This window comes from Hoplias malabaricus, chromosome 18 (assembly GCF_029633855.1).
Source record: "Hoplias malabaricus isolate fHopMal1 chromosome 18, fHopMal1.hap1, whole genome shotgun sequence".
NCBI classification, from domain to species: domain Eukaryota; kingdom Metazoa; phylum Chordata; class Actinopteri; order Characiformes; family Erythrinidae; genus Hoplias; species Hoplias malabaricus.
Window position 1 is genome coordinate 33,931,628 of NC_089817.1, and position 18,368 is coordinate 33,949,995.

Genomic DNA, 18,368 nt, shown 5'->3' on the forward strand with positions numbered 1-18,368 from the left:
ATTTTAGACCCAAAGCCTGAGACAGATGGAGAGGGAAAGCAGGAGGACATGTTTTTCCTGGTAGGTTCCTTCTGAAACTCAATTGCACGCCCTTAAACTCGGATATAATAACGGAACAGAGATCTATCACTGTGGAGAACGCCGTTCCACTGCTCTCAGACTACTGCAGGAGAGTGTTAGACTAATGTGTGTCTCATTCTCATTGGGCACTGATGCTCTGTGGAGTTTATACCAACTGTGGGGGGGCAGCTGAACACTGTCTGCACCTTAAAGTACAAACAGGGCCTAAAACTTTGGACGCTTGTTTTTTATTAAAGAGGTGATTTAGGCGACAGAGGGCTGTGATGAATTAGTAACTCAAGTTTAACAAGGACACAGTGTCTATGATCCAAAGCTCTGAATGGCACCCCCTCGTGGAGCAGTTCCTAGATGTGGGTGAATGAGTAAGTGAATGATGTGCCAGCGAGGAATGAATCAGTGAGTTAACTTAAATATGAATGATAACAGAAGCATGAGTCGGTATGGGAATGAACGAATGAGTGAGTGAATAATAATAGAAGTGAGTTAGCATGAGTGAATGAGGAAGCAAAGGTGTATAGGAAAAGAAGTGAATGTGTAGAGGAACTAATGAGTAAGTTGGCATATATAGGAATGAATGAAAGGGTGAATATGAATTTGTGGCTGTGAACTAGCTTATAAAGAACAATGACTGAGTGAGTGAATGATAACTGCATTGAGTCTGGGAGTTAGGATGCCAATCAGTGAATGGGTGAGTATAGGTATGAATAAGTTGGCAGTTATAGGAATGAATGGGTGAATATAGAATTGCAGCTGTAAATTAGCATAGGAAGGTGTGACTGAGTGAATGATAACAGCAATGAGTCTGGAGTTAGGATACCAATGAGTGAGTGTTGGAATGAATGAATAAGTTGGCAGTTATAGGAATAAATGAATGGGTGAATATAGAACTGTGGCTGTAAATAAGCAAAGGAATGAGTGACAGCTATGAGTCTGAGAGTTAGGATAGCACTGAGTGAATGTGTGATTTTTGGAATGGATGAGTGAACTAGGACCAGGTGGAACAGTTCCCATCCTCCAGATAAAGTCTTTATCAAGGCAAACTGTGTCCAAACATTAAACCATAGCACATCCACAGTTTAATGTCCAACAAAAGCCTGAATGTCCGCGCTCACAGTGGAGGGAAGCGGCGGACACGGGTCAGGACAGTAAATTGGAGGTAAAAATTACACAGAGGTGCTTTGCCAGTATTTATTGAACGAAGGGAGTGGACAAACAGCAGCATCCAAAAGGTCAGCGCCGTCCGAATGCCACGCTCATTTTTACTGAACTTTCAGCAGGAAAGTGCTGCCTCCTTCCGATTGGCCAATTTAACACAAGCTCAAATGCCACAACTACAGAGCTCCCGAGGGTCTGAGCTGATCCAGGACCTGTTCCTATCAACACCAGATGAAGGGACTAGACCCAAGAGAGGTTTCACAAAGCAGGAGTCCTTAGTTTAGCCAGATCAGAAAGATGAGGATACGTCCAATCGGCTCTGTTCTCTTGGACAGGCTTAAGTTATCTGGCTAAACTGAGAAATCCTGCTTTGTGGAACCGTCCACTTGTCCAAGGTGGTTGATCACAAAGGAGGGCATCTCATTTTTTCCAGATAATTTAAGCCCAATTCAGAATCCTATTGGACAGCCCTCAAGTTCAGGTTTAAGTTAGCTGGCTAACTCAGAATTCCTGCTTCGTGAAACACCCTCAAGGTTCCAGTCTTATTTATGATATTAGACCAGATCCGTGAGGGTTTCTCAGTTAGCCAGATAACACATCCCAAATAATTAAAACTTGAAGCTGGGCTTAAGTTATCTGGCTAAACGAAGAAGCCTGGCTTTGTGAAGTGTTTACAAAGGAGCCTTGTGTTAAACTGGTCTATGAAAGGTTTTCACATGTGTTTAAAAGACTTTGGGCTTGAGTTATTCAGCTAAACCAAGCTAAGAACCATAAACTTTCTCGCCCTCAAGTCCAGGAGCCTCAAGATGTTGGAAAACTTAACCTAGCGTCCGTCCACACCTTCCCCAACAAAAATGAACTGGTCCTCGCCCAACCTGGAGTACACAAGTGAATTTAAAAGAGAGAATAAGAACGAGAAAAAGGTGCACAATGTTCTATGCAGTTGATTTTGACTCTTGAACTTTACCTGGTACTCTCCCAGTTGTCTAAATAGCTCTCAGCTGTTGAGCGCAACATCCACAGTGTTTTTAGAACCTGTCCACCACCGGGCAACAGGAAACACTGACCAACCCAAGCACTGCAGGAGCCTAGAGAGAGAAAACAATGCAAATGAACACATTAAAAATAAGTTACCTACAATTATCTGTAGAAAACATGCATTTACCGCAGACGCTAAAGGAAAACTGCAGAGATTTTTGATAGAAACTGACTCAGTGAGGTGCGAAAGCCTGGAAAAGTGATGGATCTCTCTGCACTCAGATGTGTTAAACACCACATGTAATTAATTAGCACTATATGCATCTGACAACAACATCCTCCGTGTGACGTGATGAAACATAAACCCTGATATGAGGCGTATTCATTAACACTTATTTATGAGTGCAACGCAAACGATAGCTTAGTTCCACATGCCACAGAAGGTGTGCAACAACCTGAAGAAACTACAAAAAAAGACACTGTACATCATTAATAACAGCCATAACAATAAGAACAAAAACAGACACTAATCACGGACTCACCTTTCCCCCACAGCACGGAGAAAGCTACTGTGGGCTGATGGCCGTCCCCCACCACCCCGAACACCTTCGCCTCTCGACTCTGACCCGATGCCCCTTGCTCCGTCTCCACAGAGGTGTGCAAGACTCCCCTCAGCTCCAGACCACCAGAGGTCAGCATCAACATGGAGCCCAGGTCACTCCTCCAATGACCGGTCACATTGCAGTGGGTCAGATGCTGAGGACAAAAAGTGGTATGCATCAGTTCTAGCTGGATGCTTTTAGTCAGTGGACTATTCTCAGTTCAGCAGTGACACTAAGGGGTTAAAAACTCCACTTGCACCAGCACAACACACACTAGCACACAACCACCATGTCTGGGGCTAACAAAGTGTGTAGAGCAACAGATAGACTGCAGTAAACAGATCTACAAAGTGCCCCTGTGTGGTCAGTGGAGCTGGTTTTAATGTTATGGCTGTGTGCAGTATGAATCATCCTTATCTCTAAACGCTAGCTGAATGCTAACATGTTTCTAAGCAGCAAATCCACAAGCAGTTCAGGCACTTGATCACTTTATCTCTCACAACTGAGAATCTGATAAGAACCCAGCTGTGGCCCGGTTTAGCTTACTTTGTTTGGAGCGGGTTCTGACCCAGCGCACAGGACCAGAACACAGAGAACACACATCACTGAAGACTTCATCCTGACACACACTGTCCCCACAACAGGTGGCTGTATTTAACTCAGAACCCCACCCACTGCAGGGTGCAGGCAATTAACTGTAGGCCACACCTTTCTCTGCCCTTACTCACTGTTCCCTACATTGCTCCCTTTATAGTGCACTATTATAGGGAACAGAGGGAGGGCAGTGAAGGGTGTTTTAGATTCATTTTCCCCCAACAACACAGTGTATTATAGGAATCCACTATCCAATGGGGTACACTGGTGGTGTGATACTTATTGCAGTGCATTGTGGGATTGTTTCAGTGCACTATATAGTGAATAGGGCACAGTTACAGACACTGAATTAGAGAAAGCTGAGCTGGCAGCACCTTAGATACTGCAACTACAATCTGAATATATTTACCTCTTTAAAATGTCTTATTCAGTCTGGCTTTCACATGTTTACAGTTATTTATTTATTTATGTATTTATTTATTTTTATAGGTTGTTAATACTCTTTATTTTATGCTTTTCCTTATAACTGTATTTCAGTGAAGATCAGTTTTACTTCGCTAATTTATTAATGAATTACATTTAATATTTTTATATAACAACACAATGTTTGATCAGTTATTAATTATTATTTGTAGTTTATAGTTTTCCATTATTTCTCACCATTTTTAGTTGGAAATGTCTTGTTTCTGTAGACTTTTAAGTTTTGTTTGTTTGTTTGATTGTGTTTTGTTGTTGTTGTTGTTTATTCAATCAATTGTAAAGCAATTTAAATTTTCAATATGCTTTCTCTGAAAAGTGCTGTATAAATAGAGTTTGATTGATTGATTGATTGATTGATTGATTGATTGATTCATTCATTCATTCATTTATTGACTACACTGTAAAAAATGTATTGTAAATTTTACAGTAAAATACTGGCAGCAGAGTTCCCAGCCATTTACCGTATTTTTACAGGAACACTGCTGTATTTCAAATTTACAGCATTCATTCATTCATTCATTCATTCATTCATTCATTATCTGTAACCCTTATCCAGTTCACGGTCGCGGTGGGTCCAGAGCCTACCTGGAACCATTAGGTGCAAGGCGGGAATACACCCTGGAGGTGGCGTCAGTCCTTCACAGGGCAACACACACTCACACACTCACACCTACGGACACTTTTGAGTCGCCAATCCACCTACCAACATGTGTTTTTGGAATGTGGGAGGAAACCGGAGCACCCGGAGGAAACCCACGCAGACACAGAGAGAACACACCACACTCCTCACAGACAGTCACCCGGAGGAAACCCACACAGACACAGAAAGAACACACCACACTCCTCACAGACAGTCATCCGGAGGAAACCCACGCAGACACAGAGAGAACACACCACACTCCTCACAGACAGTCACCCGGAGGAAACCCACGCAGACACAGAGAGAACACACCACACTCCTCACAGACAGTCACCCGGAGGAAACCCACGCAGACACAGAGAGAACACACCACACTCCTCACAGACAGTCACCCGGAGGAAACCCACGCAGACACAGAGAGAACACACCACACTCCTCACAGACAGTCACCCGGAGGAAACCCACGCAGACACAGGGAGAACACACCACACTCCTCACAGACAGTCACCAGGAGGAAACCCACGCAGACACAGAGAGAACACACCACACTCCTCACAGACAGTCACACGGAGCGGGAGTCGAACCCACAACCTCCATTACTGCAATTGAATAATACAATAATTTACTGTAAATACTGTGATTTACAGTAAAATACTGTAGCAGACCCGCAGCAAATTTACAGCAATTTTTACAGTGTACTCACTGCTCCCAGTGTAGTGCAGTAGTTAACTCTTCAGATATTGGCTCCCCACTTCAAACAGTATATAACTGGGTTTGGCCCAACACTAACATTAGGCAGTGTCTCTCCATTTGAAGTCACACACTCACAGTCCTCCACAGTGTCTACACATCCAGACCTACAGTGGGAAAGACCTGAAGGGTGCTTTGTCCAGACGCGTGTTGCCAAGGTTGTCGACTGTGGGCTTTATTTATTGGAGTGAGCCATTTACTTTAAAGTATACTATATAGCTTGTAGTATGTAGTCTACAGTACGAATTAAAATTAGTCACTTTATTGGACACAGTGCTTAGACACAGAGGAATTTGTTCTCCGCATTTAAACCAATCCGTGCAGTGAAACACACCTTTACACACACACTAGTGAACACTAGAGGGCAGTGAGCACACATTCCTGGAATGGTGAGCAGCCCTAGCCACGGTGTCCGGGGAGCAGCTGGGGGCTAGGTGCCTTGCTCAAGGGCACTTCAGTCGTGACCTGCCGGCTCTGGGGATCGAACCAGCGACCTCCCGGTTACACGCCCAGTCCCAGGTTGTAGCATGAAGCGTGCAGTATATAGGCCAAGGAGACTGGACTAGGAGAAATACGATTGGACACTTACTAAGAGCTCAGTGCCTTATTTGGATGCCCTCCTGAAGTGCACTATGAAGGAAGCAGAAAGCTGTTTGAGACTCAGCTGTTGTAAAGAAGAGACAAGCCACACAGGCTCACAACAGGCTCTTGGAAAACTATGATAATAATAATCCCTACATCTTTTATGATTTAGAGGTATGAGGTGGATGGTGAGGGAAGAGAAGGTGGGCTTTTCAAGAGAAGGTTTTTTTGAGATGTTCTGTCACTAGAGGGAGCCGCTCTCTGAGTTATTTAAAGACACAGCCTCAAGGCAAGTTCTGACTGCACGTATAATTCATGTATTTCATAACCTCCTGCTACAGCTGGAGCGTCTGAATGAATGTGGAGATGTGTGAAGAGATCTTTATTCTACAACTGCACATTTGGATTCTGATGTATCTGACACACTTTGAGACTGTGTGTGTGTGTGTGTGTGTGTGTGTGTGTGTGTGTGTGTGTGTGTGTGTAAACCTGGACTTTTCAAGGGAAATCAGTTCTAAAGCTATATATGATCTCACTTTTTTCCCAAATAGCAGGTAGGCTATTATATGAGTGGTGGATCATTCTCAGCGCTGCAGTGACACTGACGTGGTGGTGGTGTGTTAGTGTGTGTTGTGCTGGTGTAGAGTGGATCAGACACAGCAGTGCTGCTGGAGTTTTTAAACCCTGTGTCCACTCTCTGTCCACTCTGTGAGACACTCCTCCCTCGTTGGTCCACCTTGTAGATGTAGAGTCAGAGACAGTAGCTCATCTGTCGCTGCACAGTGTGTGTCGCTCGTCCTCTAGTCCTTCATCAGTGACACAGGACGCTGTCGGCTGGATGTTTTTGGTCGGTGGACTGTTCTCGGTCCAGACACTGAGGGGTTTAAAAACTCCAGCAGCACTGCTGTGTCTGATCCACTCTACACCAGCACAACACACACCAGCACAACACACAGAATGATCCACCACCACATCACACCTGCTCTGTGGGGGTCCTGAGCGCTGAGGAACAGGGGGGAAGGGGGGTAACAAAGTATGCAGAGCAACAGCTGGACTACAGCCTGTAATTGTAGAACTACAAAGTGCTGCTCTGTGATCAGTGAGTGTAGAAACAAGGAGGTTGTTTTTGTTTTAATGCTCCATCTGATCAGTTCAGATGAATCAAGAGTGTCTAAATTAAAGTAATTATGCTGATGATATATATTGATCAGACTCCTAAAAATTAAGATTCAATGGATTTGTGCAGGTCACTCCAGGCTCTACCAGTGTGTGTGTGTGTGTGTGTGAGAGAGAGAGAGAGAGAGAGAGAGAGAGAGAGAGAGAGAGAGAGAGAGATCAGAGTATCACTGTGTAAAGCTTGGCTCTGCGTGGGCTGCTGCAGACAATGTTAAATCAATCAGTGACAGCGTTACGGCTGCAACCCTTCAGCTTATCCAGCACACACACACACACACACACACACACACACACACACACACACACACACTCTGTAAATACACAGAAATGTTGCTTCAGATTAACATTTAAAGTCTGTGTATTATACAGTTATTCTACCTCTCAGTTTTGTCAGCGGTCTTTGTACTCATCCTCATGGCTGAATGTAATCAAATCCACACAGATATGTTCTGACATCTGCACTAAGCCCAAAAGGAACATAGGAATAACCTCTTCTTTTCTTTTTTTGTGTTTGTGTTTATTACGTAAGTCTTTTTTCCGTTCTTTTACGTTTTATCTGCTGCTGTGGAAACAACCAAACACTACCCTTTCACCTCCTGACCTTTGATCATTTCTGTTATTTGTTTGTTTGTTTTTTGGGTGTTTAGCTACGTATTTATTTATTTAGTTGGTTAGTTAGTAAGTTAATTAAGTAATTAATTTGTTAGTTAATACAGAGGAGCTGATGGCTACCACTTTATTGTGCTACTTATGACCACAGTATACACCGTATGTCAGTGGCGGATGCTGGTCTTTCAAGGAGGGGAAGCTCAATTTCGGCCTACATCATAAAATGTGTCGGTTTATTTATACGTAAATTCTACCCTCCGCTCCTTTTTAAGAAAATGATCTGTGATCCTGTCGTACCAACAACGCGTCTTTTCCAGGGACTTGACTAGTGTCCTCTCAATGTCCAGCAGAGCTAGGCTGCTTAAACGGCCTTGGCCCATGTGAAGTGTGTCCGCCTGTGCTCCCACGGATCTTTACACCAAAGGATCGCTGATTCGCTCATTTCGCTGTCAATCAAAAAGGGATTCAGCCTCAGACAGTGATTTACACTTCTCAGAATCATGGAGTCCATTGAGCTAAATTGCCAACGTTAGCCTTGAACGCTGTTAGTAGCTCCCCGGTAAATACAATAATAACTATTATATTGTGATAAAACTGGTACAGCATGTAAGGGTTAGCCATTAGCTCCTCTGTAAAATAAAATATACTGTGGTTAAGGATGGTAGCGCAGGCTCAGATTTAGCCATTATCTCAGGAAGGGTAAATGTAAATACTCAGCTGCCCCCTGTGGGTCATCGTTGGTGTAATGTGCTATTTTTTATGGTCCTTAATTGGCAGCAGGACAATAAATTGGAAAAATGTATTTTTTGTGATTCCTCAGGGCTTCTTTAGTTAAAATATAATTTCTTTTCAAAGTAATAACACGCCCTTGTGTATCTAGGGGATTTTGAGGAGGGTATTTTTACCAGATATGGAACCATGTGCATCAACGTGTCCTTATTGAGCAGCTTCAGCGGGAGCAGCCACTTTTATTCTGTTGTAATGCTTTGGAGTTTTATATGGTCTTCTTCTCTCCTCCGCTTTAATTACTTTAGGGGCTCAGATTCAATTGTAGCTTCCTCTGTAAGAAATAAGGCCTGATTTTGCCTTTGAACTGCATCAAAGTGCCGCGCCAGGTGAGCCGCTGCTGCTGATGTATTTACCCTGCAGGGCCTGAGGAAGCTCACAGTGTGAGGCCTGTGGATTGACGCTGACAGACTAATGTGATCACTGTTTTCCCCCGGACCATTGTTTCCTATGGCTCTTCAAACAGCTGTAAAATAATAACATACACACACACACACACACACACACACACACACCTTCCAGACACTTCCATTATCAACTCCTCACACACTGAGCGACTGGATGGGACGTCCAATGCCGAGTGTCGGCTAGAGTCCGTGTGGAGCAGTATCTTTGGGATGAGTTCGGCATCGATAAAGCTGTTGTGGCTGCCATCGGATTCTCACAGCTATGTTCCAATATCTAGTGCAAAAACCATGCTGAAGGGCCTTGTGAGCTCATCCTCTGCTTTTATTATTGAGGGTTTGTTGATCATTGAATAAGAGAAGGCTGTTCACTACCTATGATTTATTTACTCTTGCTATGTCTGTTATTACATCATATCTCTTTAATTACTATGTTATAACTAATTTAAATATAAATTTGTTTTATAAAATCCTATAAAGGCCTCAGTATTGAACCCAAATCCCCTGTGATATAGGCTCTAATGCAATTGTTACCCCTCCCCACCCCACCCCAAGTGTAATTACCCAAGCAGGGCCTGTGTTTGACATGACAGATATGATGGATGTTCTACTGAATGTTTCTGAAGGATCTGTGATGTGTGTACAGCTACAATGAGCTTTTGAAGTGTGTGTGTGTGTGTGTGTGTGTGTGTGTGTGTGTGTGTGTGGCTCAGACGATGAGGGAGGGGTGGTCAGTGGAGGTGGAGAAAATGAAAGAGAAAGCCAGTGTGTGACGCCCAGGTGTGTGACACATCGCTCAGCAACAGATGGACCACTGTCTGGAGCCGGACTGATATAAAGTAGAGCTGTCGTCTCCATGGAGCTCCAAGTTGAAGCGGAAGCTCACGTGAGGGGTTTGTATTAACGCGGACGGTGCGCATGTGATGCTGGCGGCTAACGAGCAATTTGTGGTGTCTCACGCAGCCCTTTGTGGGATCCCCCTCAGCGGGAGCGAGCTGATGGCTCTGCACACGCCATCGGAGGAGGACGGGGAGAACGCGGAGGGTCAGACGCAGAGGACCACGCAGCACACGTGAGTGGGACACTGTAGTCTTTTTTTTTGTATTTCATTCTCTGGTATAGATCTATGTAAACCCCCTCTCCTCAGGTTTGAATCCATGCAAAGGAGGCACACAACCCTGAGGGAGAAGGGCCGCAGAGGTCCGGCTTACATGTTCAATGAGAGGGGCACCAGCCTGACCGCAGAGGAGGAGCGCTTCCTGGACGCTGCCGAGTACGGAAACATCCCGGTGGTCCGCAAGATGCTAGAGGAATCCAAAACCCTGAACGTGAACTGTGTGGACTACATGGGACAGAGCGCCCTGCAGCTGGCCGTGGGGAACGAGCATCTGGAGGTGACGGAGCTGCTGCTGAAGAAGGAGGGTCTGGCCCGGGTGGGAGACGCTCTGCTGCTGGCCATCAGCAAGGGCTATGTCCGCATCGTGGAGGCCATCCTCGCCCACCCAGAGTTCGAGGGAGGCCTACGTTTCGGTCACAGCTCCGTTTCGGCCCTTGAGCAGGAGCCGAGGGATGACGACTTCTATGCCTACGATGAGGACGGAACCAGGTTCTCCCAGGACATTACGCCGGTCATTCTCGCTGCACACTGCCAGGTGGGGGCGCTGTTGATTAAGACAGGTTGTTCAGTTTTTTGAGAGCGATTGCTGTTTTTTACTGAGTCAATCTTCATAGAAATGCAATGCGCAATGGAAGAGGACACTGGAAACTAGTGGTTCCAGACCTAGTCATCCCACATCACCAATGCACTAGTAGTCTTCTCTATCTCCAGATAACCCTGTGTCTCTTCTCTGAACAGGAGTACGAGATCGTGCACATCCTCCTGCTGAAAGGCGCTCGCATAGAGAAGCCCCATGACCACTTCTGTAAGTGCGGAGAGTGTATGGAGAAGCAGAAGCAGGACTCCTTTAGCCACTCTCGCTCCAGGATGAATGCCTACAAAGGTCTGGCAAGCGCTGCTTACCTCTCACTGTCCAGCGAAGACCCTGTGCTGACCGCCCTGGAGCTCAGCAATGAGCTCTCGCTACTCGCCAACATCGAAACTGAGTTTAAGGTCAGTGTTATCAATTCAAAATGCTCCATTCAGAATGGTTCAGAGTGGTGGTGAATGGAACCAGACATCTGAAGCCTGTCAAATCTCCATCAATGATTAGTTATAAGATGAAAGGGTTATGAATGTGTTCCCTGATGCCCCTGGACATTGGTGTACAACAGTTTTACATTTTTTAAAATGTGAATTATAAATTAATTTTCTCCCTGTGTCTGTGTGGGTTTCCTCCGGGTGACTGTCTGTGAGGAGTGTGGTGTGTTCTCTCTGTGTTTGTGTGGGTTTCCTCCGGGTGATTTTCTGTGAAGAGTGTGGTGTGTTCTCCCTGTGTCTGTGTGGGTTTCCTCCGGGTGACTGTCTGTGAGGAGTGTGGTGTGTTCTCCCTGTGTCTGCGTGGGTTTCCTCCGGGTGACTGTCTGTGAGGAGTGTGGTGTGTTCTCTCTGTGTCTGCGTGGGTTTCCTCCAGGTGACTGTCTGTGAGGAGTGTGGTGTGTTCTCTCTGTGTCTGCGTGGGTTTCCTCCAGGTGCTCCGGTTTCCTCCCACAGTCGAAAAACACACGTTGGTAGGTGGATTGGCGACTCAAAAGTGTCCGTAGGTGTGAGTGTGTGAGTGAATGTGTGAGTGTTTGTGTTGCCCTGTGAAGGACTGGCACCCCCTCCAGGGTGTATTCCCACCTTGAGCCCAATGATTCCAGGTAGGCTCTGGACCCACCGCGACCCTGAACTGGATAAGGGTTACAGACAATGAATGAATGAATGAATGAATGATGAATATAGTAAATCAAATACTATAAGCAACTATTATACCATCATCAAGAGTTATTAGGATTATGTGCTTCTGTGATCTGCAGCTGATTTTCCCAACTGCCAAATGTGAGTGAGTGAGTGAGTGAGTTGCAAAGCATCAAAACTTCAGCCTTCAGCAGCACTGTTGCTATACAGATTACTTCTACCACATTAACCTGTTAGTTTTACCGTAAAACGTAAGAAGCAGTCATGCGTTGGCTGTTCAACACCATTTTATTATTATTTTTAATGGATTTAATGGATCTTCCAAAACTAAAACTGCTTTAAAGTTGATTTCCAGACGTTAGCAGATGTAAGAGGAAAAGGAGCAGCTCAGCAGGCTGCAACACGTTTAGTAAGAGACAAGGTCGGACATAAAATCTGATTCTGACACATTTCTCTCCGAGTTCAGAGTGCTTTTGATGTGTTGATCTCCGTCGTGTTGGAGACGGAGGCAGAGACACTTCCTAATCGCTTTATTAAATAATTCACGGCTCGGCTCCAGCCTCCTGGAGAGGGCTAATGGTGTTTCAAAGTACACACTTGCATTTATAATCAGTTTCCCCACATAAACACCACCGCCTTTAGGATTCATTCGGGAGACGCTCAGTCAGGAGGACACCACGAGTTTGTCCTTCACTTCACTGTCAGTCTTTTGCTCGAATTAAGATCAAGCCTTGACGTTTGCTCGCGGTACTCACTGAGTTCGGGAAGCGCTAATTGCTCAGACATGGAAAACTCAGAGAAATGCGCTGCTGGCTGGAGGAGTGGGATCAAAGTGGGGGAGGTGGTCTTTTTCTCTGAGAGAGACACTTGGGGGGGACTTGTCTGATCATCAGTTCTCACGGCCAGTTTGTCAGCTCCTCTCATCGATTCACTGAGACCACTCTATGGAGGATGCTGTGGGATCATGCTGATGTTTTTTTCCTCCTAAGCATTTCCTAACGCTCCACTCGTTCACATCAGTCAGTAGTGTCATATTGTATTTGTATTTCAGAAGTCACTCTTATGCTAAGAGGCGGCTTTGCAACTTATTCACTCGTTTGCTCACTCACTCACTCGCATTTGGCAGGTGGGAAATTCTCCACAAGGGGGTGCCATTAGCACTCGATAGCTTTTAGATCTTCAAAGTAGTAAGACTTTCCAAAGGCAGCACTGCATTCTGTGGGCTTTGGGTTTGGAGTCGTATGAAAAGCTCATCAGATCACTGAGAGATACAGATCATGATGCTACTGGCAGATTGAGGCATGACTTGAGCGCTCTGTTATAAACTGACTCTGTGTAACACTTACAAATCAGAGAGTCAAGAAAGATCCATTTGCAGATAGTTCCTAATAAACAAGGAGCAACCCAAACATCAAGGGAAGAGCACAAAGATCAAAAACAGATAAAAAAAGCAAAGCAGTGAAGAAGGGCTAAACAGAGTAGATCAAACACAGCCACGCAGGAACTGACCATACCTCACTCTGGAGGTGAGGCAAATTAAAGAATAATGTGCAGGTGACGTGACTCTGCAGAATAAGGGAGAAGACTTAGTACTCAAGAAGAGGAAGACCTTCGGTGGCCGTGTAAGGGGATGCACGACCTCTTCAAAAGACCACGGCGTCATTTTACGAGCTGCCGTCATGAGTCGGATAAAAACAAACGTGATCTCTGCTGCAGCTGGAGATTTTACAGATGGAGAGTTGGTGCTGGTCGTCTGCGTTGCGTGGCGTAGAGTGACGACTCTCTCTGGACGATCAGCGCTCTGCAAGGTTTACACGCCACGGTTTAGTCCCTACTCGACTCGCTCTGAACCACGAGAGAACAGCCACTAAACAAGAACCCGCTTCCAGAACCAGGACCTGATTTCACTGATGAAACTGAGCAGAGTAGAGCCAAGCCAAGTCGAGCTTGGTGAGCAATAGAACAGTGGTGACATTATCGTGACTCTGATTCGCAGAATGACTACAGAAAGCTGTCGATGCAGTGTAAGGACTTTGTGGTCGGGGTTCTGGACCTGTGCCGGAACACAGAGGAGGTTGAGGCCATTCTGAACGGAGACGTGGACCACCACCTGCCGAGTGACCACAACAGACCCTGCCTCAGCCGCGTCAAGCTGGCCATCAAATACGAGGTTAAGAAGGTATTCATGCCTGCACTCACTCACACTCTTTCACTCACTCACTCACTCACTCACATTTAGCAACAATATATGCACTTGATTTCATCGGTACCCCTTCAATATTTTCAACTGACTCCTTTCTGTGCTCTGTATTTCTGTTTCTCCTAAAATTTTACACATGTTCCTCGCTGACAAATAGTTTTAAACATTCCTCAGACATAGCCTCAGTGCTTTAATAACACTAAGCTTTCCTCTGCAGTTTGTGGCTCATCCGAACTGTCAGCAGCAGCTCCTGACGCTATGGTATGAGAACTTGTCTGGCTTGAGGCAGCAGCCGATCGGGGTGAAGTGTTTAACGGTTCTGGGCGTGATGTTGGGCCTGCCGTTCCTAGCCATTGCATATTGGATCATGCCCTACAGCAAGGTACAGACCACAGAAGACCATCACTCACCCACACTCACATCCACTTTTCAATAGCTCACAACTTCAGAACAGAGGAAAAGACGCGGTGCTCTCTTCCACAGGGCAACACAGGTCTTTCCCTGTGCTCTGAGTGAGTTCTGAGGGGTAATTTGCACTCTTCTGCTTCCTCTCTCCAGCTGGGGCAGGTTCTCCGCAGCCCTTTCATGAAGTTTGTGGCTCACGCCGTGTCTTTCACCATTTTCCTGGGCCTTCTGGTGCTCAATGCGTCGGACCGCTTCGTGGGGGTTAAGAACCTGCCGAACGAGACCATCACGGACCACCCACGGCAGATCTTCCGAGTCAAAACCAGCCAGTTCTCCTGGACGGAGATGCTGATCATGAAATGGGTGCTGGGTAAGTGTCTGAAAAAGGCTGAGTGCAGTAGTGGTGATAGGAACCAGACGTCTGAAGAATCTGTGCGACAGCACTACTGTGAACACCTTGCCCACACTGTCTTTAAACTCTATTTCCCGTGGTCAGGAATGATCTGGTCGGAGTGTAAGGAGATCTGGGAGGATGGACCCCGTGAGTATATCATGCACCTGTGGAATATCCTGGACTTTGGGATGCTGTCCATTTTCATAGCGTCCTTCACGGCGAGGCTGATGGCCTTCCTCAGAGCTTCACGAGCGCAGCTTTACGTCGACCTGTACGTGACCAGCGCTGACCTCACCAATGCCTCCCTTCCTGCGGACGTCGCCTACTTCACATTCGGTGAGGGCAGGTTCACTGAGATTTATCCAGCAGTGTTATTAATTCGTATTCTCTCTCTCAAACTGCAGAGCTGCAGTGTCAAGTTCTAATGGCCATGTGTGTGTGTGTTTCTCAGCGAGGAACCGATGGCTTCCCTCCGACCCCCAGCTGATCTCTGAAGGACTGTACTCCATCGCTGTGGTCCTCAGTTTCTCGCGGATCGCTTACATCCTTCCGGCCAACGAGAGCTTCGGCCCACTGCAGATCTCCTTGGGCCGGACCGTGAAGGACATCTTCAAGTTCATGGTTATCTTCATCATGGTCTTCCTCGCCTTTATGATCGGGATGTTCAATCTGTATTCGTATTACCTGGGAGCCAAGTATAACCCTGCATTCACCACGTGCGTACTGGGATTTATGTGTTGGAAAATTAGTTTAGAAATGTGTGAAGCTCAATTTATTTGGAGAAAGTACCCTTTAGTCCAAATAGTGACCTGAATGAGGAGTATCCTGTTATTTACATACTGGAAAATGAAGAAGAAACTGGTTGAAACCATATTAGTTCAGTGAAGTCTGGTGAAATTTTGCTTGCACTATTAAAAGCTATAAAACCTGAGACACCCCTGGTGAGGGAAACTCCAACCTACCGACCTGGTCGACCTGCAGACCCTGTTCACATAACACCTCTGGTGAGTTGGTGCATTTGACTCTGCTGAGTACAAGGCACTCCCGCGCTTAAGGGCAAGGCCTCCCACTTCCTCCAGGTTGGAGTTATCTTCTCCGGCGGCGTCCCGTTCCAGTTTCTTCATGGTCTGAATCTGTGGTAATAAAAGCAGACCAGTTTTTCTCCCATAAAATATATAACATGCATATTTACATATCATTGCTGTGTAAAGAAAACTCCAAATAGTAGCCTTACTTGAGAAGGAAGAAACCTTCTTTGTCTTTCAATGGAAATTACTGTGAAAAGGTTTTATTCCAAATAAATTTGGAGCATTTCTTTTATTAATGTCTGGCTTAAGTCTGTCGTTTATTAGTTTATTAGAACATTACAAACATTATAATTCCCAGCAACAAAATTTGCATCATAATGTATTATCACACGTTACGGATTATAGCTTTTCTCTTGGATTATGAAGTGTAACGTATTGTTTTCACAGAGTGGAAGAGAGCTTCAAGACTCTGTTCTGGTCCATCTTCGGTCTGAGTGAAGTGATCTCTGTGGTGCTTAAGTACGATCATAAATTCATTGAGAACATCGGTTATGTCCTGTACGGAGTCTACAACGTCACCATGGTGATCGTTCTGCTCAACATGCTCATCGCCATGATAAACCACTCCTACCAGGAAATAGAGGTCAGACCTTCGGCAACATTGTTTTTAAAGTGCTTTTGTTGGGTTAAAGTGTCCGTAGGTGTGAATGTGTGAGTGGGAGTCACCCTGTAAAGGATAGGCGCCCCCTCATGGGTGTGTTCCCACATTGCGCCCAGTGATTTCACGTAGGCTCCGGACACACAGCGACCCTGAACTGGATAAGGGTTACAGACAATGAATGAATGAATGAATGAAGATGCTGAAAAAAATGATGCCATCGATGCAAAGCACATTAGCACCACCTTGTGGAGTGAATTCATTAATGTAAGTGAGTATGTGAGGAATAGTGTCCATTGAGTATGTGAATGTGTGACCAGTGTGTGAATGATTACATGTGTGAATGAGTGAGCAAGTAACTGAGTTAATGTGTGGATGTGTAAGTGTATATGTGAGTGAGTGAATGAATGAGTGAGCTATGAGCTAGTTCTATGAGGCAGTGCAGTGTTTATATTTAAAAGTCAGTTTCAAGTATGATGTCGTTCTGTGTGTATTGTTTTTGTCTTGTTTTCCCCGTGGCTGTGTGAGCTTGTGTTGTTGTTTGTGTTTACAGGAGGACGCAGACGTGGAGTGGAAGTTTGCTCGCGCTAAGCTGTGGTTGTCTTATTTCGATGAGGGCAGGACCCTCCCCCCTCCCTTTAACCTGGTGCCGAGCCCCAAATCCTTCTACTACATGGCGTTACGCACCAGGGCCAGCCTCGTCCAGCTCTGCAAGGTCAAAGGTCATCACCACGGAAGCCAGCGAGACCTGGAACTGCCCAACACTCGGACAAAGGTTTGAATTTCAGGGTTTTTTATGTCTTTTCATTAGAATCCACCACTTTATCTTTGTAGTTCCAGTGGGAAACTAAAGATGGAAACACTAGATATGTCTTGGTTGATTGGTGAAGTGTTGGGTATGGAGTTCCTGGCCTTTGCATATTGGACCCACGCTTACGGCAAAGCATTGGCCACAGAAGACCCCCAACACACACTTACACACATGTTTCAGTAGCTCAGATATTCAGAACAGAAGAAAAGGCATGTGGAGCTTTTCCACCACATGGTCCCTACTCTACTGATCTGTCAGAAGTGAACTGGAGGCTTATGTCGTGTCCTTCACCCTTTCCCTGTGTCTCCTGCTGCTCAGGGCCTGCTAATCACCCTCGAGATAATGTTATACACTGTATACTTGAAAATAACCCAACTATCGTGGTTTGTTTGTGTTTGTTTTCCACGCCAGCTTCACAGGTTTCGATCGTACCAGGCCCAAGACGAATTCACGGTGCGGAATCCCATCAAGCACCCGACCAGATACCAGGTTCTGTCTCTTCTGTTATTCCACACACTTTTCCCGGGTTATTTGACATGTATTGATATGTGCTGACATGAGAGCTGCTGCTAAAACGGCCTGAAATCTGCTCTGGTTTTGAACCTGCCGGCCCGAACACAGAAGCTCATGAAGCGTCTCATCAAGCGCTACGTCCTGAAGGCCCAGACTGACAGCGAGAACGATGAGATCAATGAAGGTAAATCTAATATAACATTCACTACAAGGCTCTCTCAGCGAGCAGCGTTTATCAAAGAGCTTTCAACTCATCATGTTCCCAGCTGTCATTTTTTATTAGGCTCTACATTCGGACGTCTACAGGTGCTACCACTGGATTGGTTACACTGCTCAAAGAGTATTCACGTTTAATTACGTATTAATGACATTCATTTGTACAGCATGAAGTGTGTGTGTGTGTGTGTGTGTGTCCTCAGGTGAGCTGAAGGAGATAAAGCAGGACATCTCCAGTCTCAGGTACGAGCTCCTTGAAGAGAAATCTCAGGCCACGGAGGAACTGGCCGACCTCATCCAGCAGCTGGGAGACAGACTCAGTAAAAACACAAAGAAACCCTGATGAACTCTGTTCTCTGAGGAACATCAAAGAAACCCTGAGGAACTGTGTTGTCTGTGGAACACCAAAGAAACCCTGAGGAACCGTGTTCTCTGGAAAACACCAAAGAAACCCTGAGGAACTGTGTTCT

At 45.6% G+C, this 18,368-nt stretch overlaps 2 protein-coding genes across 2 annotated transcripts; one reads left to right on the top strand and one right to left on the bottom strand.

Moving 5' to 3' along the window:
* Window positions 1-1,206: 1,206 nt before the first annotated feature.
* On the bottom strand, window positions 1,207-3,469 carry avd (avidin). Its single transcript, XM_066651659.1, has 4 exons — window positions 3,363-3,469; window positions 2,757-2,970; window positions 2,204-2,324; window positions 1,207-2,111 (listed from the first exon to the last, which is right to left on the bottom strand). Exons 1-4 carry the CDS (start codon window positions 3,432-3,434, stop codon window positions 2,060-2,062), a joined length of 459 nt encoding a protein of 152 aa, XP_066507756.1. The 5' UTR covers window positions 3,435-3,469; the 3' UTR covers window positions 1,207-2,059.
* A 6,291-nt stretch (window positions 3,470-9,760) lies between these two features.
* LOC136674871 (short transient receptor potential channel 7-like) lies at window positions 9,761-18,350 on the top strand. Its single transcript, XM_066651151.1, has 13 exons — window positions 9,761-9,909; window positions 9,985-10,489; window positions 10,693-10,947; window positions 13,670-13,852; window positions 14,091-14,255; window positions 14,432-14,648; window positions 14,775-15,008; window positions 15,124-15,388; window positions 16,148-16,343; window positions 16,912-17,133; window positions 17,581-17,658; window positions 17,791-17,866; window positions 18,102-18,350. The coding sequence occupies exons 1-13, from the start codon at window positions 9,761-9,763 to the stop codon at window positions 18,239-18,241; spliced, it is 2,685 nt and encodes an 894-aa protein (XP_066507248.1). The 3' UTR covers window positions 18,242-18,350.
* Window positions 18,351-18,368: the final 18 nt, after the last annotated feature.

Excerpts from the sequence above, each read along its gene's own strand:
- avd (XM_066651659.1), bottom strand. The coding sequence starts at position 3,434 with ATGAAGTCTTCAGTGATGTGTGTTCTCTGTGTTCTGGTCCTGTGCGCT. Across the intron at positions 2,971-3,362 it reads CAGAACCCGCTCCAAACAAA|CATCTGACCCACTGCAATGT; the intron begins GTAAGCTAAACC and ends TTTTGTCCTCAG. Across the intron at positions 2,325-2,756 it reads CTCCGTGCTGTGGGGGAAAG|GCTCCTGCAGTGCTTGGGTT; the intron begins GTGAGTCCGTGA and ends TTCTCTCTCTAG.
- LOC136674871 (XM_066651151.1), top strand. The coding sequence starts at position 9,761 with ATGCTGGCGGCTAACGAGCAATTTGTGGTGTCTCACGCAGCCCTTTGT. Across the intron at positions 14,649-14,774 it reads GATCATGAAATGGGTGCTGG|GAATGATCTGGTCGGAGTGT; the intron begins GTAAGTGTCTGA and ends TCCCGTGGTCAG. Across the intron at positions 15,009-15,123 it reads CGTCGCCTACTTCACATTCG|CGAGGAACCGATGGCTTCCC; the intron begins GTGAGGGCAGGT and ends TGTGTTTCTCAG.